Genomic DNA, 19,877 nt, shown 5'->3' with positions numbered 1-19,877 from the left:
ATGCATCATTGGCAATTATGGTCTCCCATATGATGGGATCCCTTTCTGTTTTGATGGTTCTTTCTTTTGCTGTGCAGAAGCTTTTTATTTTATTTTATTTTATTTTATTTTTTTTATCCTCACCTGAGGATATTTTTCCCTTTTTTTACAGATAGAGTGGGAGGGAGAGAGAGGAAGGGAGAGAGAGAGAGAAACATCGACGTGAAGGGACACATTGAGTGGCTGCCACCCGCACGACCAACCAGGGCCGGGGACAAACTGCAACCGAAGTACGTGCCCTTAGCGGGAACCGAACCCGGGTCTCTCCGGACCGCAGGTCGACGCTCTAACTGGCCAGGGCCAGAAGCTTTTTAGTTTGATGTAGTGCCATGTGCTCATTTTTGCCTTTGTTTCTCTTGCCTTAGGTGTTGTATCAGTGAAAATTCTGCTGCATATGATGTCTGAGATTTTGTTGCCTACATTTTCTTCTAGAATTTTTATGGATTCACAAGTTACATTTAAGTCTTTTATCCATTTTGAGTTTATTCTCATGTATGGTGTAAGTTGGTGTTCTAGCTTCATTTTTTTGCAAGTAGCTGTCCAATTTTCCCAACACCATTTATTGAAGAAACTGTCTTGACTCCACTATACGCTCTTGCCACCTTTGTCAAATATTAATTGAGCATATTGTCTTGGGTCAATTTCTGGGTTCTCTATTCTGTTCCATTTTAAACAGATTTTTAAGTGTACAAACAGTACTGCACAATATTACCTATAGGCATAATATTGTGCACCAAATATCTAGAGCTTATTCTTCTTGCATAACTAAAATGTTATAGCCCTGATTAGCAATTCCTGGTAACCACTGTTCTATCCGTTTCTGTGAGTTTGACTATTTTAGATCTATCACGTAAGTAGAAGTGTGCAGTATTCTCCCTTCTGTGATTGGCTTATTTCATTTAGCATAATGGCCTCAAGTTTCATCTTGATGTTGTTGCTTTGCATATTGCAGAATTTTTTTTTTTTTAAGGATAAACAATATTCCTCTGTGTGTGTGTGTGTGTGTGTGTGTGTGTGTGTGTGTGTGTGTGACATTCTGATGGACATTTAGGTTGTTCCTCTATCCTGGCTATTGTGAACAGGGCTACAATGAACATGGCAGTACTAATATCTCTTCTAGATCCTGCTTTCCATTCTTCTGGATAAATACCCAGAAGTGGAACTGCTGAATCATATGGTAGTTGTCTTTTTTTAAGGTTTTCAAGAACCTTCATTCTGTTTTCCACAGACACTGTACCATTTTGCATTCCTGCCAACAATGTATAAGATTTCCTTTTTTTTTTTTAAGTCAAAACAAACAACAGAGATTCTAGCTTTTAGTTCTAATTTGAAATAAACCATAAAACATGCCTCCAATTCATACTCCTCCCTCCCCCCAAAAATTACATTTTAATTAAAACTTCAGTTTACTGTTCCCCATATTCTCTCAAGAGCTTGAAGAAGATATTTCTTTAGATACATGCTAACTCAATTCCCTTCAGTTTATATCTTAATAATATGTTTTTCTCAGAATTCCCATTAAGTACCTTCAAAACTGTGATCTTTACCTATATTTCTTCTCATATAGCTTCTGGCTGAGTAGTTACTTTTATATTCCAAACAAATCTCAAAGAATCTTTGCCCCTTACAAATCACACTCACCTTGCTTCTCACCACACTTAAATGACTAACAACCTATGATTATTTTACTGTGTGTGGAATAAAAAGTCCTTTCTACTTCCTCTCTCAGGAGAATGACTTTTCATCCTTCAAGTTCTTGAGGGCCACTCCTTCCTTTTAAATGTTTTCTCATGTGATTTCTAGTGCTACTTCCCAGGGCAGATTTCAGCTTTGATTCAATATATTAAAATTTTATATGAATCAATAACACAGAGAAATTTCTGGTAAGCTTAAAAATGAAAATTCCATTTTTCACATCTATTCTTTAAAATATTAGACAGTAAAGCTACTAAAAATAATCAAGGCAATAACTTATGCACTGGTATAAAAGTCTGCATTTTTGAGTAAAACAAATAAATTTTAAAATTTTAGGCATATATATATACACGTATATATAATTTATAAATATATAAATTTCTACCAAACAAAAAAAAAAAGTAGAATACTCAGTAAAAAAAAAAAAAAATGGCCAAAACACGTAAACTGTTGTTCTGAAAAAAAAAAAAAAAAAGAAGTATAAATGGGCAGCAACATAGGAAAATCTGCTAATTTCATTAGCCATCAGGGAAATACAATTTAATTGGCAAAGATGTGGAGGAATAGAAATTTCACATACACTGCTGGTAACAGCATACATAAAAAGTAGACCCATCTTCTAAAGCTAAACATAAACATACTTGTGACTTCTAGATAAATACACACAGAAATAAATACATATGATTTCCAAGAGGTAGGCACAAGAATCTTCATGGGAGCACAATTTTTAATAGCTAAGAATGGGAAACAATCTAGACTTCTATAAAGAGGAGAATGGATAAATAAAATGTGCCATATTTATACAATTGGTTAATCCATAGAACTGAGAATGAATGAATTATTGCTACGTGGAAAAACATGGTCCAGAGGTATGTGAAAGCCTGTTGCTACCAGGTTATAAGAGGCAATTATGGGCATCTCTTTCCAACTGCACATTCAGTTACATCATGTTGTTAGCTTGAAATCTACTATGGTGGGAGTAATTGAATCATAGAAATCAGGAAATGCTACAAATCAGGGCCTTTCTCCTCCTTGGCAGAGTTGATTTACTAGCACATCACTGAAACTACCTCACAAACATAATTCTGAGTGAAAGAAGCCAAACACAAAAGTACATATATATATACGATGTGGTTCCATTTACAGAAATGTCAAGAATAGGCAGAACTAAACATTGGGGTTAGAATTCAGAGCAGGAGAATAGTGGGGATCTTACAGTGGGAAGGGGAGTGCAAAGGGGACTGAGGAGGCCATCTAGAGTTCGTGGTGATGTTCTGTTTCTTGATGTTGATGCTGAATTACCGATGTTTTCACGTTGTAAAAATTTATCAAGTTGTACAATTATGACTTGTATACTGAATGTTGCATACATTAATTAAAAGCTTTCTTAAAAATAAAGACATAGCATGATCTCATTTTGTGTTTTTAAAGTACTGTATGCATGCATTAAAAAAAAAAAAAAAGTGTTTAGGGAAGAGTAGTAGCAAAATGTTTGCAGTGCTTACTTCTGGAGGGTGACCAAGTGTGGAAGGGAAAGAAAAAGATTATTTGAGCTTCTCATTTCCTATACTTCTATATACATTTATTAAAATAATAAACACCATTTATTCTAGTAATAAAAATTAACAGAAAAATGCATTTTACTTAAAGATTACAAAAATTATTTTAATAAAAACTGTCCTTTTATTATCCTATTCCATTATTAGATTGGAAAGAGTACCATATAGCTAAGTTTTCTACTTTTCAAAATTCCAAAAAATAAAAATAAAAACTTGTCTGCAAAGATTCCTCTAGAGTAAGTCAAGTTAGTATAAAGAAAATGGGGATTAATTACTCTGAAATAGTAGAGTTTAAATGAATCATTAAGAAATATTCTCGTTTATGCCCTACCTTATGTTTAAATCAACTTCCTTGATTTATAATTTATATAAAATAAAATGCACAGATTGACATCCCCAACTGAGTCAGGTGAACCTGCAACCAATGTGCGTGCCCTTGACTGGGAATCGAACTCACAACTCTTTGGTCTGTGGGCTGATGCCCTAACTGCTGAACCTAACCAGCCAGGGCTAAAATGCACAGATTTTAAATGTATAGTCCAAAGAGTTTGAAGCCTCCAAGTTAAAAAGATTGAACATTAAAAAAAAAAAAAAAAAAAGTATATATAAAGCACTTGGAGAAGTGAGTTAAAATTCTTATCTTTCTGTGCTATGCCGTCTAGTGTATAATTTAGAGTTCAGAAATGCTGTATTTATACTTTAAGTAGAATTCAGGAAATAGTAAAGTATTTTCTTTCCTTGAGTAAGCATTTTTGAAAAGTAAATATGTATTCAAGACTGGGGATAAAAGTAGCTAAAATAATTTAAATTGCTTTCTTTTTCAACAGATCCCAGAGATGATGTGTGTAATACTCTTTTATTTAGTTCATCTCTGTACAAAAAACAGATTCATCTTATCTTCTTTGTCATTTCTACTGACATGATCTCTTTCAACTTGTGAAAGAGATCTTAGTATTGTGCATAGAATATCTCATTTTTACTTTTTGGAATGTATTTATTTACTGTTTTTATAAGAATGAGTCTTCCAGCCCTGGCTGGTTTGGCTCAGCGGTTAGAGCGTCGGCCTGTGGTCCTGAGAGACCCGGGTTCGGTTCCCGCTAAGGGCATGTACCGCAGTTGCAGTTTGTCCCCGGCCCTGGTCGGTTGTGCGGGTGGCAGCCACTCGATGTGTTCCTTTCACATCGATGTTTCTCTCTCGCTCTCTGTTCCTCTCTCTCCCTCCCACTCTACCTGAACAAAAAATGGAAAAATGTCCTCGGGTGAGGATAAAAAAAAAAAGAATGAGTCTTCCTTAACTTTAGGTTACCATAATGATAATGTATTGGTTTTAAATGCAGGAGATTTCTGGGTACATATATTAGGGTCATATAAGATAATGATTTTATATAAACTTTTCTTTGAAGTACAGAATTTCATTCCATTATCTAAGTGCTAGACTTCTTTGCTAACCTTTTAAAACTACTATATGTAAACAGGACTTTTATCATCCCTATTTTATAGATGAGTAAACAAAATTAGCAAGACTAAGCAAATTACATAAAAGTATATGACAAGGAAATTAATGGAGAATGCTGCTACAAAGAGTTCAAATGTAGACAGAAGTGTTAAAGAATTTAGAATCATTATATAGTTCACTGGAATCCATGCAGAGTTTCTGAGTTGGGAAATTAAAAACAGAATAGAGACTTTGGAAAATTAATCTCACCTGTTTGTGATCTCAAGCCTCCTTCCACCTGAGTTCCCCAGGTATTTCTTGGCCAATAATGTTTTAAATCATTTTACCCTAACAAGGTTAGATTCTGCACACTCTCTCCAAGGCTGGTTTGCCTCCATAACTATTTTTTCTGGTTTATAAATACAGTAGTCCCCCCTTATCTGCAGGGATATGTTCCAAGACCCCTAGCAGATGCCTGAAACCACAGATACTACCAAACCCCAAATATACTGTTTTTTTTCCCTATACACACATACCAATGATAAAGTTTAATTTTTAAATCAGGCACAGTAAAAGATAAACAACTAATAACAAAAGAACAATTATAACAATATATGGCAATAAAAGTTATGTGCAGTGGTCTCTCTCTCAAAATATCCTATTGTACTGTACTCACCCTTCTTGTGATGATGTTAGACGATACGCCTGTGTGAGATGAAGTGAGGTAAATGATGTAGGCGTGGCGGCTGAGGTAAATGATGTCAGCATAGTGACAGTGTTAGGCGACTACTGGCCTTCTGAAGATGCATCAGAAGGAGGATCATCGAGCCCTGACAGACTCGGTTTTGTCTTCTACCCACAAATTGAGTATCTTTTCCATCTTAATCATTTATCATGCACTGTGGCCATAATTTTTGCAATTTGAGGTATGGCAGCAAAACTAGCATCAATTTATTTTTCCTTCCTCAAAATTTCACCCATAGATGACTCTGTTCTTACTGGAGAACTTAGCAACCTCAGCATAGCCATTATTTTTCTTTCCTTAAGTCAAGAACTTGCACCTTTTTTCTTAAAGGAAGCACTTTATGGCATATTATAACCTAGGCAGCTACTGGATGGATCCGCTAAATAAAGCAATGATTCCTGTCCAGGGTGGGACTGAGAAAGATGTCACCAATTTCATCATGCTATGCAGAAGAGCAGGCAATTTAATGAATTATTTCCGGACTTTTCCATTTAATATTTTCAGACCATGTTGACCGCTGATAACTGCAACTACAGAAAGTAAACTTAAAGAAAGCTAAACCATGAATGTCGGGATGGCAGGGGCTACTGTAGTCAATTTTAGCCAAGCATAGTGGAGGCCATAATGGCTACTACCTATGGAGCATTTGCTTTTCACCAAACAGTACAGTTCCAAGAGTCAGAAATCCCAGCTTACGAAAAAAATACATATATATATATGTATATATATATACATGTATATATATTTACATATATATATATACTTTTAAATGAATGGATTGTATAGTAACTATTAGATGATGAAAAGTTATTACCTAGTTACAAAATTCTTTTAGACATTAGAACAGTATGGTACAAAATGAAAGTATTTAAATTTAATTCAGTAATGAGAGAGAGCATTTTCATCTTTTACTAGTATGTACTCATTGAGTATTTCATCCAGTCTGAAAAACATTTCTTAATTATCACCATGGCCCAAGAAGGTCAGGTCGTATTTTACCTTATCTGCCTACCCACAAAGTAGTGTCACACATTTGTGTGTGTGTGTATGGATGGGTACATGGCACTGTAAAACATTTCAAGATGTTCTTCCAGCAAGAGCTATTGGGTATGAATCCTTGAGTATGAACAAGAAGCCCATATGGTCTGAACACAAGCTGTTGCTGTTCTTTTTGGTTCATAATCTGGTTTCTGGTATTGTTATTTATCCTTTTTTTAGGCCCTGTCTTCCCATTTTGACTAAAGTTCTTCAATAACAGTAATCATTTCTTATACCTTATAATCACTTTATTGCTTAGCATATCATTCACTCATTTCAAAGGGTGTTTTTTACATTCCAGGCTTGTGTAACTCTAGAAAATAGAAAGGAATATATACGGTCCCTAGCACCAAGAAACTTAAAATCTGAAAGGAAATAAAAGAGTAAAATTATGTACAAAAATGCTAACAATTAAAATTAAAAACTAGAGATCAGTGTATTAGTATCAGAGACTGAATAAGCATCTGTCAGGTCTTACAAAAAGAATTATTCCTCCTCCCCTCATGGAACTTGCAATGTAGTGGGGAAGGCATACCTTTTATAACTAATTAGTATTATGAGCACATTCTACAAGGTAGTCAATGCACTGTGTGCTTTAGATGAATCATTTCATGTAATTATCAGAACTTTCCCCAAAAGAATGAAATCAATGATATTCATTCGGAGAAAGAGCACAGTGGTAATTCACATGGACACCACCACCTCCTCCTTGACTATCTATCCAATGCAGTGTCAGAATGGAACACTTTTTTTTTCTACTAGACTTTACTCATTATAGTGCTATAGTATTTAATAGGATTTCAGAGCTGAAAAATATAGAGAGACAATTTAGTCTACCAACTAGCCAGGAGCCAGGCCCCTGCATATTTTCCTGGACAGACAAAAGATGAGCATTCTATTACATTACACTGGCAATCCTCAGCTGTCTTTTTGAGAAGCAGAGTTTGGTCTGGGGTTGAAGAAAGGAGACACACTTGTTCCTCTTTCCCTTCCTTCCTTTTTTTCCCCTTTCATTTCGAAATAAACAAAAGCTAGAACTTTCCACGAGACTTTTTGTAATCATTTCTCCAAAGGGGCCGGGTTTTCTTTTTATGGTCATTTCTATTGCCTCCCTCTCTCTGGGATTGGTTGAGCATAAGCAAGAAGTACCTTTAGGGCGGAGAAACTAGACCCGGGGCTGGGGGTGGATTCTAGCCTGCAGGGAGGTAACTGACCCTCCAAGCCTTAGCTGGAGGAAGCCTTTGGCCCTCGGTGGGGCCGCAGCTGAGGCGCAGGTCCCAGGAGGCCCTGGCGCCTGGCGCGATGTGGAATCCCCTTCACGAAACCGACTCGATCTTCGCCGCTTGGCGCCGCCCGCGCTGGCTGTGCGCGGGGGCGCTGCTGCTGGCCGCCGGACTCTTCGTCTTCGGCTTTCTCCTCGGTAGGGGCGCTCGCCACGCACACCGCGGAGCCCAGCTGGCAGTTCCGCGCTTTGCGATGTGGGGTCCGCGACCGCGATGTGGCGTCCCGGGGACTGTGGTTTGGTCCTGGGGAAGATGGGGATGAGCCCCCGCGAATTAGGTGGGGTTGCTGGGGGGCGGAGGGAGGTGCACGGTTGGGTTCTGGACATGGTCTTGTAGGACAGTCATCCAGTATAAGGAGTAGAAGGGAGAGGCCCTGAAACCGGACCTCAGAAGGTGCACCAGCTCGAGCCCTTGTTAACTGGTGCATTTTAGGGTGAGCGGCAGGTCTCTGGAGCAGACTGAAGCAAATCTCCAGGGTGCTTTGCAAGGAATGACTCTAACCAGTTTGGGTTCTGCATCTACTCCTGCGCCTGGAGCTGCTTCTTGTATGCAGTAGGTAAACATCGGGCACTGCTACATGCGAGCCCTTTTCTCCTCATTCTTTCGTCCGTAGGAGTAAAAAACAGAGAAACTTTGGAGAACTGGCTGACATTATTGTCCGTTCTCTAAATAGATCTTTATTAACAGTTCTTTGGCGTTGTTGTCACTTATGTGCCGATTTCTCAACTCGTTAAGAAAACCAGGGGCAGCTCAGACCAGCTGAGACCCTTGTACATTCTAATTTTGACTCTGCCACTTCTTTGTGGCCTTAAACAAGTGGCCCAATCTCTCAGCCTCAGCTTCCCAATCTATAGGATGCCTTTAATATCTACAGTTTATTGGAAATAGTAAATAAAATAGCACCTAAAGTTCTCAGTACGCCATTGGGATATTGGCACTTTTCCTTACTCCTTCTTGATGATGGGGTGCTTCTCATTGGACATTAATGCACAAGACTAGCCTAAGTTATTGCCAGGTAATTTGCCTTACTTTGAACTCCGGATTTCCTTTCCCGGACTTAAGAGACAAGGGCATGGACCACCTAGCTAGGTTAACTCATCCTTGCTCTCACCTGCTGTGTGACCTTGTGATCATTAACAAAAAAACAAACTTCTGAGCCACCCTCTGCTTATATTAACATGTGGATATTAGTAACTGCCTAGAGTTGTTTGGGGGCTTAAATGAGATAGGTTCTCTCAATTCAGTTTTCTCGGCTGTAAAAATGGCAAGGTTGGCATGTGGGTTAGAATCTGCATCTGTTCTGGGCCTGGGATTCTTAATATAGCCTCAGCTCCATCCTAGTATTCAGTGCTCAGTGTCGGATACAGAACAGGTTCTTGATTAATGTTTGTTTATTCTTCTCTAGGATTCTCTGCTCTCCTCTCTCCAACAGGCCTTCTTCCTCTTCATCCTGTTCATTCTCTAGATCTCAATTCAAGCATTTAATCTTCAGTGTGTCCTTCCCAGATCCCACAGGCTAATCCTTTGTTGTATGTACAGATGGAACTATATTTCCATTTTCTGCCAATCATTGATTTCAATATGCCTGTGTGTGTGTGTGTGTGTGTGTGTGTGTGTGTGTGTGTGTGTGTGATTAATAACTGGAAAGGTCCCTGGAAGCTGGCTGGGTGCTGATTTTGGTAACCATGTTATTCCCAGACCATATCATTTCTCAAAATAAATCCTTAGTGATGCCCCCTTCCCTCAGTTTAAAAGCCAGCTACAAAAGCTTACATCATCATCTGTCTACGCATTGCCTCTGGCCTGTGTGCACTGGGTGTCTTGCAGAGATGTTGGGTAAATTGTAGTTTCACTGTAGCTTTCTGAAGTTGAATTTCTCAAGACTTCTTCCATTGGAAACATAAAATCTCAGCATATTTTCTTTTAGTTTCAGAGCCAGAACAAATTACAGGTCTGAGTGTCCTTCAATTCTTTTAAATAGCGTATATACTTGAAATATATCCATAATTAATTCATTATATATATTGACTAAATGCTTATTCTGGATCAGCAGAGAGCACTCACTGGAGATAGAAGCTTTAAGGGAAAAGAAGGTGGATTGCCTTTTTTTTTTAATTTTTTTTTCACCCTCACCCGAGGATATTTTTCTATTTATCTCCAGATAGAGTGGGAAGGAAGGGGGAGAGAGAGAGAGAGAGCAGGAAAGAGAGAGAGAAACATCAATGTGAGAGGGACACATCGACTGGTTGCCTCCTGCATGACCCCTCCGAGGCCAGGGATGAACCTCAACCCAGGTACATGCCCTTGACTAGAATCAGACCTGCGACTCATTAGTCCACGGGCCCACACTCTAAACGCTGAGCCAAACCAGCCACGACTGGATCGCCTTTTTTTGTTACTTTTTAAAAGATCTTGTTTATCCCCAGTTGTTGAAACACAGTATTTAATTTTATTGTGAGTTTCCTCATAAAACATTTCTTAGAATAACAGCAATCTTATCAATGAAATCAGATTAAAAATATTTTGTAATTGATTTGTAATTTGAAAGTTTGTGTGCATGATTTTTCCCAAGTAGAAGTAGGCAAGAGAAATTAAATTTCAGTGAATGCTAGAGGTCACTGGTGATTTATATTTTACATATGATAGATACAACAATAAGGAAAAATAGGGCCTGTGTATGAGCTCACTTCTTATTCTTATATTTGTATGTGTTCTACAGGATGGTTTATAAAATCCTCCAATGAAGCTACTAACACTGTTCCACAGCATAACATGAAGAAGGCATTTTTGGATGAATTGAAAGCTGAGAACATCAAATCGTTCTTATAGTAAGCATATACTTGAAAGTTTATATGGACAATTTGTTGGAAAATTTTATTCTGTTTCAAAGTTTTGATCTAATATTGCACATACAGGGACTGACTTTTTTTTTTTTTCATTTTATTTGTTGAAGATCTTGTATCACATTTTATCTGGACAGGATTATATATTTCAGCTGAACTTGACTGATATAGATGTTTTAAAGCTGGAGTCAGCCAACTCTCTGTAAAGGGCCTGCCTTTGTAGACCAGCTGATCTCTGTCACAACTACTCAGCTCTGCTATTGTAGCACAAAAGAAGCCACAGGAAAGGCATAGACAAACAGGTGTGGCAGTCCTGATAAAACTTTATTTATGGGCACTAAAATTTGAATTTTATGTAATTATATCACAAAATATTATTCCTCTTGATTTTTCACCTGTGAAATGTGATAACCATTCTTAGTACATTTCAGGAAATATGCAGGATTTGGTCAGGGGAATTTACTTTCTTGACTCGTGTTTTAGAGGAAGATAGTATATTTCGGTCAAAAGAATAAACTTGGACTTTGGAGTCTGTCATACTTGAGTTTGAATTTCATCTTTGCCCATTGATAGCTAAGTAAATTTGAGTGAATACTTAACTTTCCGGAGCCCTCCTTTCTATATCTATAAAATGAGGACAATGATACGGCTGTGATGAGGATGAACTTAGAGAGAGTAAATGTGACATAGTTTACGATCTAGCTCCGTGTTTCCTGAAATAGTTATCATTAGTGTAGAGCCAAAGAGGTAAATGAGTAAATTTAAAAAGTATTTGCAAAGCAACTGAAAATAAAACCCTTGTATACAATGATTATATATAATTGATTAGACTATTTAGCTTTTCGAAACATGAAATTCATTTATTTAAAAAATTTACTTAGTGTATGTGTTCAAAAATACTTGAAGTACCTTATAGTGATTGAAAGATTCTTTATTGAATACAAGTAATACTTTTATATAAATGACAGTCTTATATATACATTTATATCTGTGCATAGATGTTACATAATCATATAAACACATATGTCTATATTAAGCTCCATAGAATTAAAATTATGAATACAAATTTGCAATAGATGCAAAAAAATCATTTGATAAAAACCATCACCCATTTATGATAAAAACTCAACAAACTGGAAATAAAAAGATCATACCTCAACATAACAAAGGTCATGCGTGAGAAACCCACAGCCAACATCATATTCGATGGGCAAAATCTAAAAGTGTTTCCCTTATAATCGGGAACTAGACAGAGATGTCCTTTTTCACCACTCTAATTCAACACAGTAGTGGAAGTCCTAGCAACAGCAATCAGACAAGAAGAAATAAAAGGCACCCAAATTGGAAAGGCAGAAGTAAAACTGTCATTATTTGTAGATGACATGATATTGTGTATAGAAAACCCTAAAGACTCCACCAAAAAAAACTACTAGATCTAATAAATGAATTCAGCAAATTAGCAGAATACAAAATTAATATCATAAATCTGTGGCATTTTTTTTTTAATCCTCACCTGAGGATATGTTTTTCATTGATTCTAGAGAGACAGAGGAAGGAAGAGGGAGAGAGAAGAGAAACATCTTTGTGAGAGAGAAACATTGATTGGTTGCCTCCTGAGCATACACCAACCAAGGTTTGAACCTGCAAACTAGGTATGTGCCCTGATTGGAAATCAAACCTGTGATCCTTTGGTGTATGGAATGATGCCCTAACCAACTCAGCCATACCGGCCAGGCAGTTTGTGGCATTTTTATACACCAAAAATGAACTATCAGAAGAATAAAATAAGAAAACAATCATATATTCTATTACAAAAAAATAATAGTAAGATACCTAGGAATATATTTAACCAAGGAGGTAAAAGACCTGTACTCAGAAAATAATAGGATACTGAAGAAAGAAATTGAGGAAGAGAAAAATAACTGAAGGCATATACCATGTTCATGGATACAAAAAATAACATCATTAAAATGTTCATACTACCCAAAGCAATCAACAGATTCAACACAATTCCTATTAAAATACCAATGGCATATTTCACAGATCAAGAACAAATATTCCAAAATTTTAAAAATTTAAATGGAACCAAAAAAGACCCCTAATAGCCTCAGCAAGCTTGAGAAAAAACAAAACAAAACAAAAGTTAGAGATATCATCCTACCCGATATCAAACTATACTACAAGACTATAGTAATCAAAACAGCATGGTACTAATGCAGGAACTGGCATATAGATGAGCAGAATAGAATAGACAGCACAGAAAAAACACATGCCTTTATAGTCATTTAATATTTGACAGAGGAGGCAAGAATATACAATGGAGTAGAGTCAGTCTCTTCAATAATTGGTGCTGAGAAAATTGGACATGTACATGCAAAAAAATGAAACTAGACCATCAACTTACACAATACAGAGGAATAAACTCAAATTGGATTACATAATTAAATGTTAAGTCATGAAACCATAAAAATCCTAGAAGAAAATAGTAAAATTTCAGACATTTCTCATAGCAATATTTTTGCAGATATATCTCCATGGACAAGGGAAACAAAGGAAAAAATACACAAATGTGACCACATCAAAATTAAAAGCTTTTGCATAACGGAAGAAACCATCAAAATGAAAAGGGAACCCACTGAATGAGGGGACATACTTGCCAGTGATACATCTGAGAAGAGATTAATTTCCAAAATATATAAAGAGCTTACATTACTCAACACCAAGAAGACAAATAACTCAATTGAAAAATGGTCTAAGGACCTGAATAGACACTTCTCTAAAAAGGACACATAGATGGCCAATAGATATGAAACAATGCTCAATATCACTAATCGACAGAGAAATGCAAACAAAAACTGCAATGAGATACCACCTCATGCCTGTCAGAATGTCAGAATGGTTATTATCAATAAATTAACAAACAACAAGTGTTGGCAGGGATGTGGAGAAAAGGGAACCCTTGTGCACTGTTCATGGGAATGTAGACTGGTGCAGCTACTGTGGAAAACAGTATGGAGTTTCCACAAAAATTTAAAAATGGAACGGCCTTTTGACCCAGTGATCCCCCACTTCTGGGAATATATCCAAAGAAACCCAAGACAGTAATTTGAAAGAATATATACACCGGTATGTTTATTGAAGCCTTATTGATGCCAAGATCCAGAAACAGCCCAAGTGTCCATCAGGAGATGAGTGGATAGAAAAGCTGTAGTACATTTACACAATGAAATATTACTAAGCCACCAAAAAATTTAATAAAGGATATTTTACCTTTTGCAATAGCATGGATGGACCTGGAGATTAGTATGCTAAGTGAAATAAGCCAGTCAGAGAAAGACAAATGCCATATGATTTCACTTATATGTGGAATCTAATGAACAAAAAAACTGACAAAATAGAAACAGAGGCATGGATACATGGAATAGACTGACAGCTGTCAGAAGGAGGGGGTTTGGGGATCTGGATGAAAGAAGGTGAAGGAATTAAGAAAAAAAAAAAAACATATATATCTCACAATTTGTATATATACAAAACACATAGACACATAGTGTGGTGATAACCAGAGGGAAAGGGGTGGGGATTAGGTAGAGGTGGGCAAAGGGATGGAAAATGGGAAAGAAAAGAGCCTTTGCTGGGGCGATGGCCGCACGATGCAGTGTGCACATGATGTTTTGTTGAGTTGTACACCTGAAACCTCCATGGTTCTGTGAACCAACGTTACCCCAATAAATTCAATTAAAAATTTGTGTTCTTTCGTTACTGTATTTTGAAAATGCACAATAGAAATCCTATGTAAGGTGTTAAGCACTTAAAATTTTACTGAATGAGGATTTTAATACTATTTTTTGTAAACATAATTTAAATTATTTTAATATAAGTATAAAAATTAATCACAGAATTTTTTTTAATTTTGAGTTATTTTTCTTGGCATCTGATTTTTCATATCAAAAGTTCAGATACACCGTAGAATTAAACATTTGAAATTGGGATCGTCATAGCAATGTTGCCTATAAGGGTTTTTTAAATCACAGTAAGCATGGAAGATTGTTGATTTTAGTAAAACCTCCATATTTAGAACCAGAGATTCATGAAGTTCAAGAAGTTAATGATCTAGAAATAAATAAATGTCTTTACATGATATATGATGCTTTGACTTGTGGAATTTTCTCTTTTTTTGTTTTTTCTTTAAGGAGTTTAAGTTGACAATATCAAATGAGCTGAATGTTCGGGGAAATAACAAATTTCTAGGAGAAAAAATTTTAAAACAAACAAAAACACCAGTATCTCATGAAAGTTATATCTAGTAACCAAAAGTTTGGTTACATAATTTACTTGTTAAAGATATTTCTGGTCAAACTAATTATCATCATTGCTTTTTAAGTGTATTACTGTGCATGCTGGATAGAGTACAAGAGGTTCAGTTTAGGCTTGTGTAAATATGTTCAGATTCTTTCTTAATGAAAATACTTCATAAATGGTTGCTAATGAAAAGGTTTCTCACTTGACTATAATTTTCAATATTTAAAAATAATTGTAATTATCAGTAATCCTTGGCATGTCACACCTTGGTATTTGGATCAAAATATTTTTCTCTCTCAAATATTTTGCACAGTGAAATAAAAACAGGTAATTCCATGAAAGTTCCAAGAGTCATGGCTCTTAAGGAAAGAATACGACATTTCCTTCATCAACTTACTATTCAGGGATATATCCACAGGGTTGCACACAACAGTTCTCTCATCAGATCAGTTTCTCCAGTTTTTCCTTTGAATGAGTACAAATTTGAGCATGAAAAGTTCAAATGCACTTTGAAAATCTATTTGATGCAACAATGCTACCATTTTCCCTTTTTAGTGTATCACATTTCTAAGTAGTTTTATGTAAATGTGCCTTAATTGTTTGTTGATTTGAGATAAAGGCTGACTAAACATTAATTTCTAACCACTTTCAATTTTTGTTTGCCAGTAATTTTACACGGATTCCACATTTAGCAGGAACGGAACAAAACTTTCAGCTTGCGAAGCAAATTCAATCCCAGTGGAAAGAATTTGGCTTGGATTCTGTTGAGTTAGCCCATTATGATGTCCTGTTGTCCTATCCAAATAAGATTCATCCCAACTACATCTCAATAATTGATGAAGACAGAAAAGAGGTAAAAAAAAAAAAAAGAGTAGAAAAGAAATTCCTCCATCTATTCTTTTCAAATACTTTCTATGAAAGAATGCACTATATATGTCCAATTATTGATAGAAATCAATATTATTGAAACAGATGAATGATGCCTTTGATATTTAATTATCAATATCAACTTTCTTATACTTTTTGGATTTAATGTGATGTTGGAAAGATTCTGAGAAATTAATGCTTGATAACAATCTCTAATTTTTCTTTTTTAGTATTATACATTAACTTAAAATATGAGATATTAGTAACCTTCCAAGCAACTAAAATAGTTATATTTTTGATAGGTTCAGACTATAAAAGATACTGCATAGGTTTGGGGTTGCTAGGAAATTCAGAGACCCAGTGTGCAATTTGAGCCAGCAGGTTTTTATTGGTTCTTAATGGTTATGTGTCATAGGGTCATGTGCTCATCTCTGTACATAGAACTCAAATGTGGGCATTTGAAGGGGAAGAGTTTTTGAAGAGAGTCTATAGAGTGATATCTAAAGTATTTACAATCTTGTCTGCAAGTTAAGAAACAGAAGACAATGCAAGTAATTGAGGTTTTTTTGTTTTTTTTTTGTAAATTGTGTTGGTTCTTTCTATTATTGCAGTAATTTTCAACCAGTGTGCAGCAAGAATTCTTATTTTATTTTATTTTTGTTACAGATGTTTCTCTTTTTTCCCCCATTAACACTCTCTTCCAATCCACCCCCCACCCCACATCCCCAGCATTGTTGTCTATGTCCACTGGTTATGCTTATATACATAAGTTCTTTGGTTTATCTCTCCCCTCCCCCTTGCACCCCTCCTCTGAGGTTTGTCAGTCTGAACCCTACTTCTATGTCTCTGGGTCTATTTTGTTCATCAGCTTATTTTGTTCATTATATTCCACAAATAAGTGAAATCATGTGATACTTGTCTTCCTCTGACTGGCTTATTTCCATTTAATATGTTCAGTATGAATGCTCAGAACTCATATATTCATTGTGAGTCAGCATACCTTAGTTTTAAAGCTACTGTACCTAACTAAAATAAACCCCTTCAATTTAGATAGCTTCCTTCAGTTCTTTTCTTAACTGGGGCTTCTAAATTGTATACAGCTTAATGTATGTCCAACTTGATCAGTGATTAAGCTTGATCAATATTAATAATGTTAAAAATATACATATGCTTAAACCTCTATCTTGATCTGTGAAATTTGGGAATTGTTTATGTACAATCAGGAAAATAGCAAACTTTCAGTCCTTTTTTCCTTCTTCAACTCCCAGTTTTGACTGTACCTTTGCTTTGGTTATTCCATTTTATCATTTTTGCCATTACAGACATTTATGCAATCCCTAAAGCCTGTTACATAATATAAGCATATCATGTAGAAGTATCATTTTGGAGATTTTCCTGAATGGTGTTAGTTGCCTAAAGCTTCTTAATTTTTGTTGTTGTTGTTATATCATTAGTTTATTTTCATTTATGTTTTCATCCAAGTTACACCTGCACATAAAGAATCACATTGTTCTCTGAAATGCCTTCCTTCCTTCCCAGTCCTCCCTTCCCTGAAGCAATCACTATTCAACCATGAGTTGATTCTTTTGCTATTTACTTCTTCTTCCTTAAATAGCATGCTTATATTGCTTGTGTTTCAGATTGAGGCATCATCTTTTGACATCCGGACAGTTCAGCTCCGTTTTCATTCCTCTGTCCTAACTATAAACACTCTCATACTGTCTCCCCATCTCCCAGTGTGATTTAGTTATTGTGACTAACTATTCATAGCTATGTGCTAAACCGTAAACTTTTATTCTTTTGTTCAACACAGACAAGTTCTGCCTCCCACAAGCAACAGATATTAGTGTTTTGTAAGATTTCAGAAATATTTTAAATATATACAGACACATTCTTTTACTTTGTTTCTGAAGAAATGAAATACCATATAGATCAAACTATTTATTGACTTTTTTGTCATAAAACATAAATAGAAATTTGTAAGCCAAAATTGTTTTCGTTGTGCTCAGCATACCTGATTTGAGGCTCTATTGGTGAATTTTGGAAACTGAGCAATGCGCACTGGTTCATATATAGTCTACCTTTGAAAAAGTCACCCAAAAAAGTTATATCTTTGACCTTACAACAGTTTTGCTAGTTATTAGAATAACTCATAAACTTGCTTTAAAACCCACTTGCTCAATAGTGCTGTAAAATTGAAGAGTAGTACAAAAGGCAAATCAAGTGAGACAAGCTTGAGTACTCCCTTGGCTGAAAGACTTGCTGATGTAGTGACCTCATTTCGAGATGGATTTTTATCGCATGTTAATATATTTTCTTTTACAGTCTTTCCCAGTGATTCAGATGAGTTTGCACCCTTTTGAATCCCAGAAAAATTATGGGAATTATGGAAGATGTGAGGATTTTTGGAGGGTAGTAGTTGATTTGGTTTTATGTTAGGTTCTGTCAGCCTCAGGAGAAGCAGCTTACTGGTGCTCTAGTTAGGACAATGTAACGTCAGCCCAGATTCACTCCCCAACTCCCATCACCCTTTGTACTGCTGCACTGGCATGACGTTGAGAAGAAATGGTGACGGTAAACTTCCTTGACTTGAGGGGAATGTTCTCAGTGTTTTCATAATTAATTTTGATATTTGCTGTAACTTTGTTAAGTAGGAATCAGATTTTTCAGTTTCCAGACTACAAAAATAAATAAAACAAATAACAAATGCAAAAATAAAAGGAAGGAAAAAAAAGAAGCATTAGAGGAAGAAAAGGAAGAGTAAAATCCATATAATAAAAGGGTATAAGTGACCTAAGTACTGTGTATTAGTAAATACATAATTATAGAATCATGAATTCTCTGGGGCAACAGTGTCCCCTCCATCACAGCCGTCACTTTTTGTAGGACAGGTTTATTTCTAGTTTATTCTTCACCCTAAAGGAGGTTGTATTTTGAAGACCCAGCTTTTATGCAGAGGTCTCCTGTTAGGTTGTATTACTTGGACAGGCTCTGGACTTGTCTTTTAACCACTTTGCCCCTCCATGCAATCCCAGACTTTGATAGATCCAGCTAAGAGAAAAACAGATTTTAGTGCTCCTCATGGATTTCCTGCTTTTGTGTTATTTTTTTTGGCTTCTGATTCTTTTTTTTTTCTTTTTTTTTCTTTTTTTCCAATTCAGTGATACACTTAAAAAGATAATATTTTATATTTGGTTCAGTGCTTTTAGTTCTTTTTAGAGTAAATGTTGTTTATATGTCTATATACTATCAAATATGGATTTCTTTTAAAATGTAATATTTTTTATTGAAGTGAACTTACTATTTAATTTACTCCTAAGTAATTATCCTTGCATTGTTATAAGTGACTATGATTACCTAAATCAAAAGCTGATGTTTGTAGCTCCTCTCAGGGTCTATAATTTATTCATCTCACAGCCTCTAGCACAGTGCTAGATATCTGATACGTGTTCTCAAAACACTGAAGGATTGACTAGCCCTCCACTGACAAAAAAGATAATACACGGTCATCCTTATTTGATTCTAGTATTCAAACTTCACCTGATTTACTTCTGATAATTGTATTTTGTTTTGCTAGGTTTTCAACACATCATTATTTGAACCCCCTCCTCCAGGATATGAAAATGCTTCAGACGTTGTGCCACCTTTTAGTGCTTTCTCTCCACAAGGAATGCCGGAGGTAAAAATCCGATGCAATGAAATAAAATGAACAGTCAGAACCCTCTCACACATCCAGACAATGATTAAGGGGGCATTAAAAGGGGTTTTTTTTTTTTTTTATACAATCCAAATTCACCCTTTTCCATATTTAAGAAACTAGAATTTCTTAGTAAGAAAAAAGAACATTTATTATTTTGTGTTCATAGTGCTCTTTAAGATAAAATGTACTGAAATGAGATGCATGAATCCAAAATGTACATTTACTGACTTTTGACAAATGCATATACCTGTGCTTTTCAAACTCCATCAACACATAGATTATTAACATTACTTCCGGAAGTACCTTTATGCTCCTTCTCAATCAATTCCACACACCGTAAGGCAACCATTCTTCTGATTTTTTTGCCATCTTTG

At 35.8% G+C, this 19,877-nt stretch overlaps 1 protein-coding gene across 1 annotated transcript in view; it reads left to right on the top strand.

The window, feature by feature from the left end:
- The first annotated feature begins 7,677 nt into the window (after positions 1–7,677).
- Positions 7,678–19,877, top strand: part of FOLH1B (folate hydrolase 1B) — a 59,694-nt gene continuing 47,494 nt past the window's right edge. Inside the window, exons 1-4 of the mRNA XM_036257860.1 lie at positions 7,678–7,931; positions 10,514–10,622; positions 15,603–15,789; positions 19,381–19,482. Of these exons, the coding sequence (XP_036113753.1) occupies positions 7,814–7,931; positions 10,514–10,622; positions 15,603–15,789; positions 19,381–19,482 (516 nt within the window). The 5' untranslated portion in view covers positions 7,678–7,813. The remainder of the gene's footprint in view (positions 7,932–10,513; positions 10,623–15,602; positions 15,790–19,380; positions 19,483–19,877) is intronic.

Source organism: Molossus molossus, unplaced genomic scaffold (assembly GCF_014108415.1).
Source record: "Molossus molossus isolate mMolMol1 unplaced genomic scaffold, mMolMol1.p scaffold_m16_p_13, whole genome shotgun sequence".
Classification (NCBI taxonomy): Eukaryota; Metazoa; Chordata; class Mammalia; order Chiroptera; family Molossidae; genus Molossus; species Molossus molossus.
The sequence above is the reverse complement of the archived record's forward strand: the minus strand, read 5'-3'. Positions and strand labels throughout refer to the sequence as shown.